Source organism: Podarcis melisellensis (assembly GCF_964234715.1).
Source record: "Podarcis melisellensis genome assembly, chromosome: Z".
In the NCBI taxonomy this organism is placed as follows: Eukaryota; Metazoa; Chordata; class Lepidosauria; order Squamata; family Lacertidae; genus Podarcis; species Podarcis melisellensis.
The window spans coordinates 20863832-20885559 of record NC_138547.1 but is presented as its reverse complement, the minus strand read 5'-3'; the positions used below and the strand labels follow the sequence as shown (position 1 = coordinate 20885559).

Genomic DNA, 21728 nt, shown 5'->3' with positions numbered 1-21728 from the left:
AAGCAGCCGCAGAGCTCGTTTGACTGGCCCACGAGCTGCCCCCAAACGGAGCTGCCCGCTTGCGCACTGCGCTAAACCGGCACAGCGTGGGGCGGGGACTTGCTTCTGTGGCACCAGAAATCATGTCTAAGCAGACACCAAAAATTGCGGGTGCGTTTGCGATCCGACCCACAGAGGGATCTCCCCGGGACCGATCCAGCCCAGGCAAGATAAACCTTGCTGACCCCTGCTCTATATTAAAAAGCAAAAAAGGAAACGTGTGCCCCAAAATAGCACAGGCCTCCATAAGAACATAAGCAGAGCCTACTGGATCAGGCCAACAGCCCACCTAGTCCAGCATCCTGTTCTCACAGTGGTCAACCAGAAGTCTCTTTTGGGAAAACCGCAAGCAGAACCTGGGGCAAGAGTACTCTTCCCGCCTGCGGCTTCCAGCAATGGACGCAGAAGCATTCACTGTATCTGGCCATGGAGGCAGAGCATAGCCATCATGGCTAGCAGACATTCATAGCTGTCTTCTCCTCCGTGAGTTTGTCTAATCTTCTTTTAAAACCATCTTAGTTAGTAGCCATTACCACCTACATTTTGCCCATAGTGAAACATGGTAACTAGGAGCTGGTAGCATTTTCTGTTTTGCACTTGCACATTTCTGGTTAAAAAAACTCAAACTTTTAAAAAGGTGTTCATGCGCAGCTACAGAAATACCTCCATGCATGCCCAGAACAGGCAAAGGTAGTAGAAGACAGGAGAATAATGACTGGGGGTAGGGGCTAGAAAACATTGTATCAGAAACTATCTATTGCTGTGTGGACAGGAACCAGCAGAATGCATTTGAAAAATCTAAGATTTAAAAAAACAGTGTGTATTGATAGTCAATCATGTACACAGAAAAATTAGATTTTGTTTGCAACAAAATATGGGAGCCCCTCATTGATTGTTCCCAGATTGTGGGACTCTGCCTGCCTAGGGAGGGTGGACTGATTCCTCCTTGGTGGTTTTCCACTGCCTTGTGAATACCATTTTTTCCCTAGTAGGCATTTCATCTTTGGGAATGCTCTTGTTTTTTAGGTTTTTGTAACACTGCACTGGCTTTTGAATAACTATCCCTGTTTCCCACCCAGATCATAAAATATTTATAGTTGATGTGAGCAGCATTGAGTATCTCTGTTAAGACAGAAAGAGGGAGTTACAAATCTTCCAGATAAATAGATCAAACTTCCCACCGTGCCTCTCAAAATGTAACAAGTCATAGCCCATATATCTGGCTGGGCAGGAAAGTTAATTTTGATGTATTACCAAGTATTCCGAGATGCTTTTCTTCTTTTGTCCTCCCCTTCTCCACCTGAAAAGTTCCATCCATGTATTCAGTGTATTGGACCTTCCAGTATGTTCCCCCAATCCTAGTGGAATTCTGCTTGAAAAACTGCTCTGAAGAACTAAACACAAAGAAGCAAACATGTGATTCTAGGGTGCAACAACAACCAAATCTTTAGATTTTGCAGCTTTTGTTGTTGCTTCTGCAAATCCAGCTGCATCAGCCAAGATCCACAGTAGCTTTCATGTTGAACTATGCAAGAGACTTGGCAAAGAAGATTGTTTTCATCGTTAACGCTGTCTTTTTAGGGAGGTGGAAAGGATGTTTATGTGTCACATATAAAGGCTGATAGTGCAGGTGGGTGAGAAAAAGTCCAGCTAATTGCCTTTGGGGAGAAGGGCCAGAGAGGCTCAGTAGCAGAGCATCTCCTTAGCAAACAGAAAGTCCCAGGTTCAGTTGGCATCTCCAGGTGGGCCAGGGGAAAACTCATCATGTCTGAGATGAAAGAAAGCCTCTCCTGCCAATCAGTGTAGACCACACCGAGGTCTCATCCACACTTCTGGTTGTTCCTTGCCTAGAAAGCATGAGTTCTCAGCGGTGTTTGATACCATCGACCATAACATCCTTCTGGACCGTCTTCAGGGGCTGAGAGCTGGGGGCACTGTCATACAGTGGTTCCGCTCCTTTCTCCTGGGCCATGTTCAGAAAGTGGTGGTGGGGGATGAGTGTTCAGACCCCCGGGCTCTCACTTGTGGGGTGCCTCAAGATTCTGTCCTCTCCCCCATGCTTTTCAATATCTATATGCAGCTGCTGGGAGAGATCATCAGGGGGTTTGGGCTGGGTGTTCATCAGTATGCGGATGATACCCAGCTCTACCTCTCTTTCAAATCAGAACCAGTGAAGGTGGTGAAGGTCCTGTGTGAGTGCCTGGAGGCTGGTTGGAGGTTATATGGTAGCTAACAGATTGAGGTTGAATCCTGACAAGACAGAAGTACTGTTTTGGGGGGACAGGAGGCGGGTGGGTATGGAGGACTCCTTGGTCCTGAATGGGGTAACTGTGCCCCTGAAGAACCAGGTGTGCAGCCTGGGAGTCATTTTGGACTCGCAGGTGTCCATGGAGGCACAGGTCAAATCTGTGTCCAGGGCAGCTGTTTACCAGCTCCATCTGGTACGCAGGCTGAGACCCTACCTGCCTGCAGACTGTCTCACCAGAGTGGTGCATGCTCTGGTTATCTCCCGCTTGGACTACTGCAGTGCGCTCTACGTTGGGCTACCTTTGAAGGTGACCCGGAAACTACAACTAATCCAGAATGCGGCAGCTTGACTGGTGACTGGGAGCGGCGCCGAGACCACATAACACCAGTCTTAAATGACCTTAAAAGGCTCCCAGTACGTTTCCGAGCACAATTCAAAGTGTTGGTGCTGACCTTTAAAGCCCTAAATGGCCTCGGTCCTGTATACCTGAAGAAGCGTCTCCACCCCCATTGTTCTACCCGGACACTGAGGTCCAGCTCTGAGGGCCTTCTGGTGGTTCCCTCACTGCAAGAAGCCAAGTTACAGGGAACCAGGCAGAGGGCCTTCTCGGTAGTGGCACCTTCCCTGTGGAACACCCTCCCACCAGATGTCAAAGAGAACAACAACTAGAAGACATCTGAAGGCAGCCCTGTTCAGGGAAGCTTTTAATGCTTGATGTATTAGAGTATTTTAATATATATATTTTTGGAAGCCACCCAGAGTGGCTGGGGAAGCCCAGCCAGATGGGCGGGGTACAAATAAATTATTATTATTATTATTATCATTATTATTTTCTGCTTGTCCTGCACTTTCTAGCCACAGGTCCAAGAGGTTTTGCCTTTGCTCTGCTGCTTTCCCCTGGAAAATCTGTTCTTCAGCACGAAATTGGAACAAAAGGCAAACCACAGAAAACCCGAGTGCTGTTTGTTCTGATTTAGTGCTAAAGACTGGGTTTCTCCAGGGGAAAGCAGCTGGGTGAACAGAGGTGTGGCTAAGCCCTAAATTAGATGGACCAATAGTATGACTCCATGAAAGTCAGGTTCCTAGGAAGTAGGGAGCATTTCCTCTTTGCTAGTCAGCTCAGGCCAGAGGTGGATAATGACATAAGAACATAAGAAAAGCCTGCTGAATCAGGCCCTGTGAGATCTGGCAAGAACCAGTGCCTAAGCAAGGCAGAGAGCTGAAAACTCTCTTCGTGAAGGGAAAACCTGGTGCTAAAAGAGCTTTAAAGCTCTCTGCCTTGCTTGCATTTAAATTGTGGAATTTTAGCCAGTGGTCCTTCAGCTGTGTGTGGTTGAAATGGTGTGAGTTAAATGCACGTTAGATGTGATCGTGCTGTTTATAACTAGCTGAAATCAAGGTGACCTTGGGTGGTGTTGACAGAACACTGTGTGTACCAAGTGATCCAAAAGTAAGACAATTAAGAGAAGTAGCTCACACCCAAATCAAGATTGGGGTAAAGAGGCTCATCCAGAACCCCCAGCTTTAAATGAAGAAACTGAGACACATAGCTGTCAATGTTTTCCTTTTTTTTAAGGGAAATTCCCTTATTCTGAATAGGATTCCTCGTAAGAAAAGGAAAAGTTGACAACTATGCCCAGATAAAGGGCAGCTGGCAGATGGGATGAGAAAGCTCAACTGTTCAGTAATCTTAAAACACCATCAAAAAAGCAACTGCAGAGCAGCCCCACTATCCTCAAGGACACAGAGCTGTTGCTTTGTAAACATGTACCCAGTGTTCTGTTTCCCAAGGAAGCATAATCCATCCCGTTATTTCATTAAAAAAACACTATACCCAGGTCTATAATGCAGAAAGGTTGCAGCATCTGGGCTAAGCAAGAGGTGACATGATAGAAGATTATAAAATTATGCATGGCCTGTGGAAAGTGAAGAGAGAGAAGTTTTTATCCTCCTCTCACAATTTAATACTAGAACTGGCTGACATCAATGAAGGAGAATGTTGGGAGACTCAGGACAGATAAGGATAGTTATCACACAGCTGATAACTACCAGCCAGGAAAACTATGCTGTGTTTTCAGCTGGAGGCTGCTATGTTCCTGAATCCCAGTTGCTGGAAACCACAGGAAAGTGAGCTTGTGCTCAGGTCCTGCCTGCAGGTTTCCCTTTGGGGCATCTGGTCAGAATAGTATGCTGGATTGGAAGGGCCACTGGCCTGATCCAAAAGGCTCCTCTAATGTTTTGACCTACCTGCCAACCTTGGGACACAGGGAATTAAAAGGGATAGGGAGCTCTCGGGATCTGCAGAAGACTACAATTCTCATGATTAGGGGTTTGGGGTATTATCACCATTATTTTTATTTAGTTATTATTAGACTTCTATCCTGCCCTTCCTCCCAAAGGAGTCCAGGTGTTTATCCACTTGCTGCTATTTCTAATTGCAGGAGGGAGGGACTAGCCGACAAATTTCTGCTTTGTTATCAAACAGACCACAGGTGGACCAACTGCTACGGTTAACCATTTTTAAGCTGCTTTATATTTGCTGTAAAGGTAAAGGGTAAAGGGGACCCCTGACTGTTAGGTCCAGTCGTGGACGACTCTGGGGTTGCGGTGCTCATCTCGCTCTATAGGCTGAGGGAGCCAGCATACAGCTTCCGGGTCATGTGGCCAGCATGGCTAAGCCACTTCTGGCAAACCAGAGCAGTGCACAGAAATGCTGTTTACCTTCCCACCAGAGCAGTACCTATTTATCTACCTGCACTTGACATGCTTTCAAACTGGTAGGTTGGCAGGAGCAGGGACCGAGCAACGGGAGCTCACCCCGTTGTGGGGATTCGAACTGCCGACCTTCTGATCAGCAAGCCCTAGGCTCTGTGATTTAGACCACAGCACCACTCGCATCCCATATATTTGCTGTATGAGTACCCAAATTCAAAACCTGACCTACCACATTACAAAGAAGCTTGGTTCAAAAAACATTTTCGTTTCTTGGGGCAACATGCCACACTGTAGCGCCTTGAAAAGTGCAGGTTTAGCTACCCTGTTGAAAAGTTAAAGTCTCCTGTGCGATGGGGACCCCCTTTCAGCACTGTGTAAATGCATTCTCAAGCAGAGCAGGAAATCCACAAATAAAATCCCCCTTACCTGTTTGGCTGCAGCAGGCTTTCCCCAGTGCCCAGGTCCAACCCTGAGGGTCCGTAATTCCACTGAACTTCCTTTGTCGCTATGTAGTATTTGCGAAGTTTCCCTTTCAGGGCAGGCTCTGGATTCTGATAGGAGCAGTTCCTGACTTCATAGAGAGCCTCCATCCCAGCTGTAGGAAGCACAACAGAGCACAACACACTCAGACTGGCCTGCTTGTCAAAACAGCCTGCAGGTTGGGAGTGATGGAGGCAGGGGAGGCCAGGAGCAGCCCAACAGTCAGATCCTGTTCCCCACCACAGATTCAACTTCCAAACTCTATTTCACTTTAAAAAACATTTTTTTGTAGTCTACATACCCAAGGAAAGAAGCATAAAGAAATACGGTATGATCACATCTTGAGAATGATCAACATGCACAATTTCATTCTTAAAAGGTTGAACCCAGGCTGGCTGAAACTGTGCAAATTAAATGCATACAAGGCAGAGAGCTTAAAAGCACCTTTTGAGCTGTGCTTTCCTAGTGCAGAAAAAGTGTCTAACCTCTCAGACTTGCCTGCTGGGCTCAGGGATACTCTTGGGAGACCTTGTGGGAACTCAGATGGACCCACAGGATCTCAGAAGAGCCTCCTAGAACGCAGTTAGCAAGGCAGAAAGCTTAAATGCTCCCTGCCTTGCTTGTGGAGCAATGTCCATTTGGTGCACCAGCTCTAGAAGGTAAGATTGTTCATGAAGGGGCCGTTCCAAGGGGGTGGTTAGAGCATACATATTTTTGCATATACACGCCACCCCTGGAACGTGACCCCTGTGCAAGATGCAAACATGCTGTACTCATAATGTTACAGCAGGTCAAAAGAAGCATTAGGTGGAACACTACCATTAAACTTACTGTTCCAAAACATTACTAATTTTCCCCACCATAGGCTAGTTTACATATATTCTTTTGTAGTAGATTAACTTAATCATAGTTATTAGAGACCAATTTTTCTCAATTCGTTCATATGTAGTAAGAGATATGCAGCTTTCATGCTTTGTCCTGTATGAAAAATCCATCCTTGTACCCTTAGTGATTGCTGGCAGCACACATATATTCCTATCTTGGCTTCCACACCCACACAGCACTTAAAACTTACCTTATCTAGATAAAGGTCCATGTTTTAAAGTGCTGCGTTCGAGGTCCCCCCATCCTTTTTTTTGTCCTGCGTTTTCCACAGGAAAACCCACTATTTACAGAAGAATCAGAGCAAACAGCAAATCTGCAGAAAACCCAATCGCTCTGATAAAGGGTGGGTTTTACTGGGAAATATGCCAGGGCAAAAGAAGTAAAAAAGTTTTAAAAAGTGCCTGGACGTGGCGCTTTAAAGAGTGGACCTTTGCCCAGAAAACACAGAACGAAAGGTAAGCATGGATGAGCCCTCTCCGCTCAATTGTCCCTGAAGGTATGATTCCCAAAAACGACTGCATGGCATATACCTAGATCAGGTTACACATTACACAGTTCAGGAATTCGAAGAGGAGTTCTGAAGTACATGGTTGGGCAGAAGCTAATATGGTGTCTAGTTGAGCTGCAGTCCTATGTCTAAGAATGTAAAAAAAAAAGAAAACCTGCTGGATCAGGCCAGTGGCCCACCTAGTCTAGCATCCTGTTCTCAGTGTGGCCAGCCAGATGTCTACAGGAAGCCTGCAAGCAGGGTTCAAGCACAAGAGCCCTCTCTCTCCCTGTGGTTTCCAGCAACTGGTATTCATAAGCATTTACTGCCTCCAACCACAGAGGCAGAGCATAGCCAGCCTATCAGCTATCAATAGCCCTCTCCTCCTCCATGAATTTGTCCAATCCACTTTAAAAGCCATCTAGGGTGGTGGACAACACTGCCTCCATCGCTATCTGGTGATGAGAGCTGTAGCCGAAAGCATCTGGAGAATTCCGGGGATGGCCTATTTACATCATCTGTGAAAGAGAAAATACTGATCCAGCTAGCCATATGCCTGATGTTATGTACTGAGCTGAATCCTAGAACAATAGGATCCAGAATGCAGTGGTCTGATTGGTCCACAGGAGCCACCCAATCCAGCTCCAGGTGGAAGTGAATCAGTGACCTGATTGGCCTGCAGGAGCAGCCAATCAGGCTTCTGTATGAAGTGAATCCGCAACCTGATTGGCCTACAGGAGCAGCCCAGAATTAGCCAATCATGCGGGGCCCATTATGTAAATAATGTATATATAGCTAGAAGTTTTGGGGAAAGTTTCATCATTGCTACTACGAGCTGAATAAAGAGCATGAAATTCCGACTCGATATTTCACCCACTTTCTGTTGTCATGGACAAGGAATTCAGCAAAGAACTAGTGATCACAGTTGCAAGGGGAACTCAGTCTGGGAGACTGCCTTACCTTGCAGGTGATCATGGACCGCGCAGTTCAGCAGCCATTTCCCAATGTGGTGAGGGATCATTTCTGCTGCCACAAAAGTGGCTGGGAAGAGGCTGGCCACGTCAGTCCTGTGGCCCCGGACAATCAGGGTCTGTCCATGGAAGAAGACGGTGTGGATATCAATCTCATTGCCCATCCCAAAAAGATGCCATGACACATGATCCCCAGCACACATGGTCATCTTGGGGAGGTTCCCAAACACGTAACCATTAATTGCTGCAGAAATAGAGATCAAGATGTTAACATGAAAATGGGGTTTCGTATCAGTGTGTGGGTGTACATATATGTAGCATCCTATATTCATAAAAATGCAAGGCTGTTACTGTGCAACTGGAGAATTTACAGTGCCTTGTCACAATCCAGGATTTGCATAAAGTCAGGGTGAGAGAAGAGCAGTTTAAAATGGTGGTTTCAAAGAACAGCAGAGGTTTGAATAAAGCAAAGACAGAGGTCCACAGGTTTAATGTATCCTGTTAATATGTACATAAGTTAAATACCTTCCGCCTACTTTTTTTTTTTTGCTAATGCTCCAATATTAATAGATTTGCTTAATTTTCCTTCTGTTTTGCAGTTTGGAGGCACATTGTGACTCGCCAATGGTTGTGTAACTCCTGTGAAGTTGTATAACTGAGTGGTTTGGGTTGTGTTGTTTCCCAATACAGCGTTCCTAGACTCACATTTGCTTTCATAAAGTATTAGGCATGAGTTTCCCTATGGCAGTACCCATATGAGAAAGCTAGTTGTACATGTGAAAGAATGAAAGCTGTGGTTGAACAGGCTAGGGTGGAAGGTTATCAGAATGGCCTGTCCACATGATGTTCATTCACTGGTGCTTCAGTGGCAAACCTGTGGACGAGATACAGTTGCTAAGGATGATGAGAGATCCCACTTGCCACCCTTGTATTGTGTTCCCTACTGTCAAGTCACGAGAAGTGACTAACACATTCCTCCACTCTCAGAGGCTTGGGGAGGGGTATCCCAGGGGGAGGGGGCCTTGTAAGCTGCAGACTCCCTCCTCACAGAGGCTCCCCTGGCACTTTACTATACAACTTCCAGAGGATGCTGAAGACACACCTCTTTATCTGACACCTGAGGCGTATATTTTTAGGAGTCACTTTATTTTTATGATTGTAAGTTGTTTCAAACTGTTTTCAGTGTTGTTTCAATGTTGTAACATGCCTTGGGAACTTAGGGTGAAGGGAAGACAATCCATCAGTCAGTCAGTCAGTCAGTCAGTCAGTCAGTCAGTCAGTCATTTTAATCAGTTATAAATCTTTCAGTGTTTGGCAGCCCTGAAGTTAATACATCTCTGTTCTGTATGATCTCTGAGTTTATTTGATCCAGAGAGGGTGTGTTACAGCTGTCCCTACCTGGATATAAACAGAGGTCAAGAAAAGGTCCTGCCCAACTGCACTCACCATGCATCTTGTTGCTCTCCCTGAACCCCTCGTCTTCCTCATCAACAGTGCTTGGATCTCCGCAGAAGGAGGCAATGTTTTGATCCAGGTGCCAGCTCTCATTCTCGTCAACCACGCTGAACATCAGAAAGAAATCGAGGTCCGCGTCATGCCGCCTTTGAGAAACGCTCTTCAGAGTCCCTGGGCCAGGAGAAGATAGGAGTGAATGGAAGGAGCCAAGATGCCTGATGCTGTAGGGGGAGCATGCTGGATTTCTTCCTACTTTCAAGAAAACCCACCTCTCTTAGCCCTGAGGGAACACACACTTCTGCTCTCAAAGCAAGTCTGGCGAAGGACTGTGGGGCTGGCTTCATACAGTGGTGAGCAGCGTCCCTCCTCCAGGCAGCAAGTGCCACCATTTAGTGTAAATCCACTTCATACATTTAAATCACATTCAGTTGAGAGCCAGCGTGATGGCCACTCTAACTGGAGGAAAGTGGCAGGAACTGTGGCCGAGCCCTGATATCTTGCCACCTCTGTATGAGTTCAAAAACCAATAACACCCAAACAAGAAAATAAAACAACATATTATATTTATTTATCGTAAAACAAGGCCTATGGGCCTTGCTTCTTTCATTTCCAGTTCTGCAAATGGCATGTTACAACCCCTGACCTCTTTCTTTCATTTAAACTGCCAGGCTGAATATGGTCTATAAGCTTGTTTCAGTCAATTTAAACCTGAACTGAGGAACAATTCAGGAAAGGTACTTGTGGCTTATTGCACTGTTTGTGATATAATTTCAAAAATAAGCTATGAAACTAAGCAATCTTTTCCCAAGGGCAGCATTACCTTCTCTACATATCAGCAGCGGCCCAATTAAGCCAGTGGCAATGTCTTTTGCTGCATCAACATGAGAATGATAGATCCATGTTAAACAGGCTGGGTCATCATCTGTTGGGCCATGATCCTCAGGAACAGTCCAAGTATATGTGTGGTTCCTGCCTGGAGGGATGGCATCATCCTTCTTAAGGTCTTGGGAAGAGGACTCATCAGGATATAGGGATCCTGGAAAAATTGAGAAATTGCAGTATCCATTCAGTACAATTTCCATTTAATACAGTTGCATTAGCCTTAAGAAGAGCCTGCTGGATCTGGCCAGTGGTCCATTTGGGCCAGCATCCTGTTCTCACAGTGGCTGATCAGACGCCTCTTCTGGGAAACTCACAAGCAGGATTCAAGTTCAATGAGCACCCTCCGCTTTGGCGATTTCCAGCAACTGGTATTCAGAGCACAGCCATCATGGCTAGAAGCTACTGGCAGCCTAATCTTCCATGGATAGTACTGTTGCACACAACCCCGACTTCTGAGTTTCAAGAGACTGCAGGGGTGCCAGTACTTAGCCAGGGTTCAGTTCCATTGGAATGAAAATAAACAGACTGTGTTGATAGGATATTTGTTTTTATTTACACATATATACAATCTGAGCATGGGATGGAGGGGCTCACATCACAGCATTAACACTCCAACCTATAACAGTATACTTTGAGCGCTTCCATTTTGACAGCAGCCTCTCAAACTTAACACCCCACTATGAATTGCTTTTAAATCATCCAAGGATTAGACAGCCAGTGGTTATAGTGTCTGACTAGGACCTAGGAGACCACGGCTCAAATCCCACTCAGCCCAAAAGTTCACTGGATCACCTTGGGCCAGTCATTGCATCCCATGTACACCTTGAGCTCCCTGGGAAAAAGGTGGAGTAAAAATGCAATAAATAAATAAATATATAAATAAAAGCATCATATGCAACATGCCAACTCATGTAGAAACATCCACGAAAGCAGAGGTGAGAGGAAACTTGTTTATTATTATGCATTCAATTTATATCAATTTTAGCTCTTTATCAAAATATTTACCTTCTGAGTCCTTCTTGTAGAAGACACCATGAGGGTGAATGGTGAATGGTTGCCTTCCAAAATTCTTCAGGTGTACAATGATGGTGTCACCCACTTCGGCTCGTATGATGGGCCCAAGGAATCCCAGCCAAGAGGGTTTGGGTATTTCTGATGTGTACGTCTCATCTAAGTATTGCTTATACACAGATTTCCTGTAGATGCTGCCAATTCTGTTCTCGGCAGGCTGGAGAAAGCTAGAGGCTATCCTGAAAAGGAAGGGGGAACAACAATGACAATATTGGTAGCAATTTTCATATGTGCTGATACATCTCTCCTGCTATCTGTATGCACAGCTGGTTGTTTTTAAGTCAAGGCAGAGAGAAGAAAATGTGTGTTTTATTTGTTTATTATTAGTCATTTTATCTTGCCCTGGGACGTGGGTGGCGCTGTGGGTTAAACCACTGAGCCTAGGGCTTGCCGATCAGAAGGTCAGTGGTTCGAATCCCCGTAACGGGGTGAGGTCCTGCTGTTCGGTCCCAGCTCCTGCCAACCTAGCAGTTCGAAAGCACGTCAAAGTGCAAGTACATAAATAGGTATCACTCCAGCGAGAAGGTAAACGGTGTTTCTGTGTGCTGCTCTGGTTTGCCAGAAGCGGCTTAGTCATGCTGGCCACATGACCCGGAAGCTGTATGCCGGCTGCCTTGGCCAATAGTGAGATGAGCGCCGCAACCCCAAAGTCGGCCACGACCGAACCTAATGGTCAGGGGTCCCTTTACTTTTATCTTGCCCAGAGCAACCCAGAGTGGCTTACAACCACCCAACCAAAAAAAACAACATAGATACATTAAAACCAAGAGGGAAAAGAAGTACAGTGGTACCTCAGGTTAAGTACTTAATTCGTTCTGGAGGTCCGTACTTAACCTGAAACTGTTCTTAACCTGAAGCACCACTTTAGCTAATGGGGCCTCCTGTTGCTGCTGTGCCGCCAGGGCACAATTTCTGTTCTCATCCTGAAGCAAAGCTCTTAACCCGAGGTATTATTTCTGGGTTAGTGGAGTCTGTAACCTGAAGCGTATGTAACCTGAGGTACCACTGTATATTAGAAACCTGAGGTACCACTGTATATTAAAAACATCCCACCCACTTTTAAAAACGGGTTTAGTACAGCAGTTCCCAGACTGGATGGTACCTTCCCCAGGGGCGGTGGGGGGGGGGATTCCTAGTTGACACTAAGAGACAAGGAGCTGGCAGGGAGGCAATGGAGGTAGAAATGGCTATCAAACTTTGAAAAGTTGGCATCACTGGATCAAGTTTATCAGTTTTGTTGAATCACTCAAACTAGAAAGTTTTAATTGGGTTTTAAAGAAAAGTGCAATTAATGAAACTAAACCATTGGTTTAATAAATCCTGAGTATGTTCTTGTTCTGCTTAAGAAACTCAGGTGTGCTTTACTACATCAGATTAGCAGTCACATACCCCTTGGCAAGAATTCTGCTCTGGCAGGTTACTAGGTAAAGGTAAAGGGACCGCTGACCGTTAAGTCCAGTCGTGGCCGACTCTGGGGTTGTGGCGCTCATCTCGCTTTGCTGGCTGAGGGAGCCGGCGTTTGTCCACAGACAGCGTCCGGGTCATTTGGCTGGCATGACTAAGCCGCTTCTGGCGAACCAGAGCAGCACATGGAAACACTGTTTACCTTCCCGCCGGAGTGGTACCTATTTATCTGCTTGCACTTTGACGTGCTTTCTAACTGCTAGGTGGGCAGGAGCAGGGACCGAGCGACGGGAGCTCACCCCGTCACGGGGATTCGAACCGCCAACCTTCTGACTGGCAAGCCCTAGGCTCAGTGGTTTAGACCACAGCGCCACCCACGTCCCTTTTATCAAAGTTAAAGTAACCAGTGGGAGTCCTAAGTCCAGCCAAGCAGTGACGTGCTTTTTATCTCTATTTGAAGGTGAGAGGTGCACAGCCATTAATGTGCACAGCAACATCTTGGGAGGGGTGTTTCCAGCTATCCCACCCTTTGCCCTTGGAAACTGCTGCAGGAGATGGGCTGTGAGCAACATCATGGGAGGGGTGTTTATTAGGACTAAGGTGAAAGTGTGAAGCTACCTTGTTATGCTTCGGGTGATGCATGCTGTTTAAGGAATCTTGTTATATATATAGTATTAGAATTTGGTTTTTTTGATATGTTATTATATTTGCTGTTGTTTTACTATATTATTGGTTTTTGCAGTGCTTGTTTGAAATGCATCTGTTTCTTTGTTGCAAGCCACTTTTAGCATGGGGTGTGTGTGTGTGTGTGTGTGTGTCTGTGTCTGTGTGTGTGTGTGTGTGTGTGTGTGTGTGTGTGTGCAAAAGCAGGATACAAATAAAATGAATGAATGAATGTCAGACTATGGAGATTTTGAGTATTGGATGCAGAGGGTAGGGTGGGGGGTAGTTTATGATGATTCCAGACAAGTGGGGAGAGGACAGAGGTGAAACCATCTCCCTCCCCCGTGGGAAAGGCAATCTCTTGTATCTTTTACTGATACAGAAAATTGAATTCTAGTAGATACAATTTCTCTCTGTCCCTTGCATAACAACCTACACCAGCCAAAAGTCCTGTATACCAATGTTCAAAAGTACAGCCATTCTCTAAGTTGTCTAAAACATACATGTACCTGAAGAGTGGTTGGACATGTACAACTCGTTCACACTTCCAGATGTTGGACTCTCAACTTCTATCAACCCCAGCCAGCAGGGTCCCCCTTGAACCAGCTGTGCAAATGCTTGAATTGATTTTTTTATATACCGTATTTTTCGCCCTATAGGATGCACCTTTTCCCCTCCAAAAATGAAGGGGAAATGTGTGTGTGTCCTAGGGGGCGAATGCAGGCTTTCGCTGAAGCCTGGAGAGCGAGAGGCGTCGGTGCGCACCGACCCCTCTCGCTCTCCAGGCTTCAGGAAGCTATCCGCAAGCCTTGCAAGCCCGGCAGGAGTTCCCGCGGGCTCACAAGGCTTGCGGGCAGCAGCCTGCAGCCCGAAGCACGAGGCGCCCTCCGGAGGACGCCCCGTGCTTCGGGCAGGTGTCCGGAAGCCTTGCAAGCCCGGCGGGAGTTGCTGCGGGGCTCGCAAGGCTTGCGGATATCAGCCTGTTCTGGGGGTGGGGTCAGGGAAAGCTTGGGCTTCCCCCGCCCAGCCCCGTGGCTGGGGAGGGGGAAAATATTTTTTTTTATTCATCCCCCCCCAAAAAAAACGAGGTGCACCCTATGGGCCAGTGTGCCCTATAGGGCGAAAAATATGGTATAAAAAAGGGAACTGAAAAAAATCCAGAATTACATTGCTTTTTTGGGGGGGTGTTAATCTCCTTTAATATTTTCACAGATGGCTTCAGGAAGGTTATTTTGGGGCTAGACCAGTGGCTCCCAAAGTGAGCAACACCAGAATGGGGGTTCCCTGAGGGGCATGGGGATGGCAAGGGGGTGTTGCAGCCTAAATGTCTATCAGACTTTGATAAGCTGGTATCACTGGATCAAGTTAGTCAATTTTGTTGAAATAATTAAATTGAATAGTTTTAATCAGATTTTGAATAAATGCAATTATTTATTACTGTTTTGAATTTGGAGTTTCAGCACCCACTTTTCAAGCAGGGAAACTCAATCTGCTGGCAAACATTGGACAGAAGATATTGTCCCCCTCAGCTCTTAAATGTCACGGCAGTGGCGTCAGTGCTACACACAGAAATTTCTGCTTGTGCATGTGTGTGTGTGAGGGGCAGCATTGCCAATAAACCACCAGAGCAGAACTTACAGATGCCTCATTATTGCTGCAATACATGACTGATTTCCCATCACCTTCAGGTTATTTGGGTACATAGGTTTGACCAGCCTTTCTCAACCTGGGACCTTCCAGACATCTTGGACTCCAGCTCCCATCAGCCCCAGCCAGCATGGCCAATGGTCAGAGATGATGGAAACTGTACCCAGCATCTAAAGAGTCATGGATTAAATCACATCCTGGTATTTTGTATGTTACACTACTGAAGCTTGGTAATTCTCCTGTTTCTTAGGTAACGTGGCATTAACCATTAAACCAACCAAGACCAGATACATATCAAGAATGTATTATCCTCCATTTTTTTTATATGAAACTCTGAAGTGGCTAGAGTTATTAAGCCAGGACCTAGTAAACCAAGAAATGAAGCTCACATATCATTTGCTATGCTTTGTCCTGTGATGGTGTTCTTCCCCAAGGGAGCATAGTTCCAGTCCACTTCACGGATGCCCAGGTAGTAGACTCTGGTGGCACCTTCAGCCAAGACATGAACAAGGAGGTGGAGGTGGAATGCAGTGTGCCATGTTTGTTTACAGGACAACATATCAGCTCTTGGAAGGTCAGTTCAGGTGTCGAGATCTTCAAAAAGGGAGGAAATAAAAATAAAATCTTAGCACGAGTGAAGAAGGAACAGAGGACACTGGCTTATAGTGAGTCAGGCCATAGGTTCAAGCAGTTTGGTACTGGCCTTGCTGATGGACAGCCCTCTGCAGGCTTTCTAACATGGCCTGTTTCTCAGCCCATCTGGAAACATTGGGACATTAAACCTAGAACCTTGCACATTCAACTCCTGTTCTCTGCTGCTAAGCGACAGACTTTCCATAAGAAAGAAAGGCAGGAGACAGTACAAGGCCATATAAATCTGCAGGTTTTATTTTCCAACAGATGGTGTTTGTGGATGAATGAAGAGAAGGTGATGTTCTCGGCATGTAATCCACCCCACTACTGTCCATTTACTTAAGTGCCAGATAATGTCAAGATGACATACAGCTTCAAGGACTCTTTCGCTTTGATGGTGGAGCAGGGGTTGATTTAATTGTATCAGCTAGGATGCAGATTTCAGTCTCCTAGTCTACCCACCACCAGCACCCTTCATGGGGGACCTGGAAAAAAAGTCTGTATTGTCTTCCCAGGTTCCATCACCAACGTGTCCCATAGCCCTTTGGTTCCTTTGATCCCAGATAGGCTCTAAATGCTTCAGAGTTGGGGCCTTCACCTGGGCAGCAGCCAAACTCTGGCTCTGCCTGCCTTTGGATGGACTTATCAGCCTGCCAAAACGTCTGAAGGGTACCAAGTTAGGGAAGTCTGGGATAGACTCTCAGTGCCCAGTTAAAGCAGTAGCCCATTCCAAACATGACTAAAGCCTGCTGACAATTTTTTTGTTGTTGTTGGCAAAAATAATTATATGGAATGAAACGAAAACATTTGTTTGCATGCCTATAGCATGAAGGTTAAAAACCCCCAACAATCATCAGTTGCCTGGTTTCATATTTTTAGTTACTGATACAGGCAACAAGACCAGAGGTACATTTGAAGTTAACCTGCTGTTACAGTGGTGCCCCGCAAGACGAATGCCTCACAAGACGAAAAACCCGCTAGATCAAAGGGTTTTCCATTTTTCGATGCGTTTCGCAAGACGAATTTCCCTATGGGCTTGCTTCGCAAGACGAAAACGTCTTGCGAGTCTTGCGATTTTTTTCGCTTCCCCCACTTTTTCTAAGCCGCTAAGCCGCTAATAGCCTTTTAGCCGCTAAGCCGCTAAGCCTTTAATAGCCGCTAACCCGCTAATAGCGCTAATCCGCTGAGCTGCTGATAGGGTTGCTTCGCAAGACAAAAAAACCGCTAGACGAAGAGACTCGCGGAATGGATTATTTTCGTCTTGCGAGGCACCACTGTATTTATTTTTATGTAGGAGACTACCAGCCACCTTTTTAGCCAAAGTTGTTGAGCTTTCTTCAGTTGTTCAGCCAGGTGCAGTGGCCTCTGTGCGTGAATCCTAAATATTTGGCCATTGTGAAAATAGGATGCTGGACTCTATGGGCCAATGACTTCCACTTTGAGGAAGACCTGAGTGGCCCTATGGATTTGAAAATGATTTTTAATGTGTAATCATTGTCCAGTTTCTCTCTCTCTCTCTCTCTCTCCCCCCCCGTCCCTTTCCCCTTGTATGTGCTGCTCTTTTAGACTGTAAGCCCTTGGGTGGGAATTGTCTTGTTTTGACAGTATGCAAACCACTTCAGGAGCCATTTTGGATGAAGAGCAGGGTACAAGTGCTCCAAATAAATAAACAAACCCCACGGTGAAGGACCAAATCAGAGGCCAAATTATTCTGCTGTGATAAGAATATATTTCCTCCTCAGAAATGATCCCAAACAAGTTGGAGTCAGATAAGAACTGCCAGATGTTTCCAAGGTCTTTTGTCTCTCCACTTCATTGGAAGCCTTGTAAGTAAGAAACTTACTGTTTTCATTACTCACTTTGCTTAGAAGGCTTCTGATTAAACACAAAAGCACCTAAGCCCACAAGAATCTAAGAAGAGACCACCTGGATCAAGACTGTGGCCCATCTAGTCCAGCATCCTCTTCCCACAGGCCAGATGCCCCAAAGGGCACTCTCCCCGCTGGTGATTTCCAGCAACTGGTATTCAGAAGCTGACGTGAGTGCTGGAAGGAAGACCTGCTCCCTGCTGCAAGGCCCATTTCCACCTGGCCTAGGGGACGGGGACCACACTTACCCAGAACAGCTAAAAGGCTCCTGAGAGGCCACTGGGACATTGCTGCCACCGAAAATGCTTTGCAATGTTATTAGGTAGTTTTAAATCAGTGGCGTTTTAAATGTTTTGGGTTGGGGTTTTTTTTTCTTCTTCTCTGTTGTGAGTGGGATAAACGTTTACCATAGATTCCGGCATATTAGGCAACAGGGCGTATAAGATGACTCCCCAAATTGCCAATTTGAGGGGTCGACTTATACGCCCAGTTGCCTAATACGCAGCATCAGTGGGCGGCGGGTGGCACGCTGCACTGGGAGGAAACTGCCCAGTGAAGCCGGCTTAGCATCACTGGGCAGCATTCTCCCGGCATGGAGCCCGCTGCCGCTGCCCAGCAAACCCATACCCGGCGTATAAGACGACCCCTGACTTTTTGGAGGATTTTCTGGGGTTAAAAAGTCATCTTATACGCCGGAATCTACGGTAGTTGGGGCTGGGGACTAGTTTAGTTGTAGCATAAATGCTTTTTTAAAAAATAGTTTCTACTGTTTTATTGTATAGTTTGTATTTTGTTTTGAAGGAGAGGGGGTCAGGGCTGCCTGGGTGTGGGCCCCAGCCAACAGAATGGCTGGGGCAGGTTCCATCGTGGCGGGGGGATGCACTGGGACATCTGATTTCAAAGATCATGGGCAGGAGAAGGAGTCACGCTAAGACCAGACCATGTCATTACTGAGGAGGCAGGTTTAGTCGTCGTTTGAAGACTACCCCTGCCTCCAGGTCTGATCTTGGCTGGAAGGATACTGGAATCAGTAAGGGAGACCCACATGATCTTAAGGTGCTGCTGTGCAATGCCAGGTCAATGATTCACAAGACAGCTATCATCCACAACTTGATTGTGGATGGAGGACTTGACCTGGCATGTGTAACAGAGACTTGGTTGGATGAAGCAGATGGGCCTGTCTTAGCTGCTGCTTGTCCACCAGGTTTCTCTTATGCACAGCAACCCAGGTCATATGGGCAGAGATGTTGGAATATTCTAGAAAGAACTTGAGAATTGGTCTTGAACAGGTTGCTAGGCAACAGAAAAATCTACCCAGCAACAGGAGCCTTTATAAAGGGCATGTGATCAACAAGGGTCAGTGTATAAATGAGAATGAGTCAGCATTAGGTCTCTGGCCAGATGGCTGAAAGAGAAAAAGATTGTGTTATTTTATTTGTATTTGGCCAGTGTAATTTTTTGTAAATAATAAAGATATTCAATTAAAAGGAAACTGCTGCAAGTCTATTAAAAGAAGAAAACCCAAGAGTAGATGCTGCACACACATCAACAGGGATGGGGAGGGTCGCAGTGATTTTTAGGAAGCTGACACCAGGCATCCTATTGGGAAGACCCAGTTTTCTGAGTGCATGTTCTGGATACAGTGGTTCTGCTCCTTCCTCCAGGGCTGTGTCCAGAAAGTGGTGTTGGGGGATGAGTGTTCAGATCCCTGGGCTCTCACTTGTGGGTGCCTCAGGGTTCTGTCCTCTCCCCCATGCTTTTAAACATAGCCATTATGGCTAGTTGCCATCAGTCACTCTCTCCTCCATGAATTTTCTCTTTTAAAGCCATCTAGGTTAGTAGCCATCACTGCCTCCTTTTGGAGCAAATTTCATGGATGATGATGATGATTTAAATTTGAATGTTTAACTATGCACTGGGTGGAAAAAAACATTTCTCTATCTCCCAGAAAAAACTCCCATCGCTGTAGTGCTGAGGTAGCCAACACAACACCTTCCAAATATTGCTGGATAGCAACTCCCACAATCCCTGCCCATTGGCCATGCTGGCTAGAGGTGGCAGGATTTGGAGTCCAACAACACCTGGAGGGCACATTGCCTACCTGCCTTCCCCTGCTGCAGAGGAGGAACAGCAGTGAAGGGACTTGGTTACAGAACTGAAAATTAAATTCTAGTCTACCCTAAGTATATTTTGAGCTGTGTGTCATTTGTGAGCAAGCACATGGACCACTGAACTTTATTATGGATCAATCAAACATGCATGGATCCCTTGCTCAAATGCACTCTCACAGTGCCAGTCCTATGATAGCACCCCTAGGTATAGATTCCACCCTGTTCAGTGGGCCTTATTCCCAAGTAAGTGTGCACAGAGTTGCAGCCTTAACGTCTGACATGTTGCTCACCCTTGAACGAAAGCTGTTCCCTAACTCAGCGTGTTGAATTATCCTGGCCTGCTACCTTTATAATAGGACAACATACCCGTCTTTCAGCTAAGCATCCAGTAACAAGATACAAGGACATCAGCATACAAGAACACTATTGTATGCATGTGTGTTTTAAGACCCAACTTGTTTTTATGACTTTAAGTTGTTTTAAGTTGTTTTTAATATTGTGTATTAATGCAGCAACACTAGGGTTGCCATACAGTCATACCTCGGGTTTTAGACACTTCAGGTCGTGTTTTTTCGGGTTACAGACTGCTGAAACCCAAAAGTACCAGAATGGGTTACTTCCAGGTTTCAGCAGTCGCGCCTGCACAGTAGCGCTAAATCACGCTTTGCGCATGTGCAGAAGTGCCGAATCACAACCCGTGCATGAGCAGACGCACCGCTGCGGGTTGCGAACGTGCATCCCGCATGGATCACATTCGCAGCCCGAGTATCCACTGTATTTCAAAAAGTGACAATTGGGACTTGAAAGTCAATGAGCTGTTTTCTGGCAGTTCTTTCAAAATGTCAGGACATATGGCAGCACTAAGCAACATATCCTAGGGGCTTAAGGTGAAGGACATGCCATTATTAATAATAGCTCTGTTGTTTGTCTCTTTTCAGTGGCAGAGACTGCAAAACACTTTTGACGTCCGAAAACTATGAAGAAGATGCTCCCAGTCTTTAAATACTGCTTGACAAACAAAATCCCTAAGTGGTCTACTTAAAACACAGAAAGCCCATAAAAGAAAATTATAGGCAAACGTATACATATACACAAAGTTATAATAAAAATTACAAATAAATACATCAGCAAAAACAGAGAATCCATCACTAAAACATTAAATTAAATTTCAAGAAATAATAAAACAGAGCAGTGTTATTAATCTTATGAGCAAGGGAAATTTTGTTTAAATAAGTAAATCTTCAGGGAGTATTGAAACCTTGCCACAATTTCTGCCTAATCTAGAGCATTCCAGGTGTCCTGAACTATTGCTCCCACCCTAAGTAGCCCAAAAAAACCTGGAGGTGGACCAGGATGGCGAAGAAGACCGTCTTAGAAGTCACCTGCTTCAGAAATAATTCCCCTCCTTACCCTCCCCACATCATACCTCAGGTCCCATTGAGAGATGTGACCCACTTGTACATGTGCAATTTGCATGCTTCCTGAGAAGTAAGCCCAACCAGAATTTACACTCAAGTAAGTGTGCCTAGGATTGCGGCCCAAGCAACCTCCCCCTCGCTAACTAAGTATTCAATTAAATAAGTTCACAGATCCCTTACTTTGATACAGGAGGAAGAGCTGGTTAGAAGCTGAGACCATGGGAAGGGCTTCAGAACTGTTCCCCGAACATTTTCTTCCTGAAGCTCCAAAGAAGCCATATGATAGCTACAGACGCCAAGAGGGGGCAAAGTCTAGGCCATAAAACCAGCTGATCCCTGGACCCAAGCCATTGGCCTATCTGGAACATGTAATGCTTTTGGAATGCACTAAATAGAATAAATGTTTTGCAAGCTGATTGGCTGCTGAGCAAGGAACAGCCTTATGTTGATCAATTCAATGTCATTAGCATATCCGTATGCCGCCTACATTTGTTTCGTTTTCAGGCTTTAGATGGCAAGGGCAATGTGCAGCTTGTTACTCCCAAGTCAATTATGACTGGATATTGCTTTATGGCATTGAAGTGTGAATGTGCATGCCACCTTTTGGTTCTTGGAGGAAAGCTGGTATATATACTGTAAATGCAATAAATAAATGAATTAATCTGGTTCGACAGCAGGCAGTGGCTGGCAGAGCCCTTTGCCCAACTATGGCAGAAAATGGGCAGGATGGTCTGAGCAAAACAGCAGCTTT

The 21728-nt window shown here is 45.8% G+C and overlaps 1 protein-coding gene across 2 annotated transcripts in view; it reads right to left on the bottom strand.

Annotated features, from left to right (window-relative positions):
• Positions 1-21264, bottom strand: part of HEPH (hephaestin) — a 47124-nt gene extending 25860 nt beyond the window's left edge. For both annotated transcript variants that reach the window (XM_081897770.1, XM_081897771.1), the window contains exons 1-8: positions 21158-21264; positions 15337-15541; positions 11168-11412; positions 10101-10316; positions 9272-9451; positions 7815-8069; positions 5429-5597; positions 1294-1433 (exon numbers count right to left, since the gene is read on the bottom strand). In XM_081897770.1, the coding sequence (XP_081753896.1) occupies positions 1294-1433; positions 5429-5597; positions 7815-8069; positions 9272-9451; positions 10101-10316; positions 11168-11412; positions 15337-15506 (1375 nt within the window). In that variant the 5' untranslated portion in view covers positions 15507-15541; positions 21158-21264. The remainder of the gene's footprint in view (positions 1-1293; positions 1434-5428; positions 5598-7814; positions 8070-9271; positions 9452-10100; positions 10317-11167; positions 11413-15336; positions 15542-21157) is intronic.
• Positions 21265-21728: the final 464 nt, after the last annotated feature.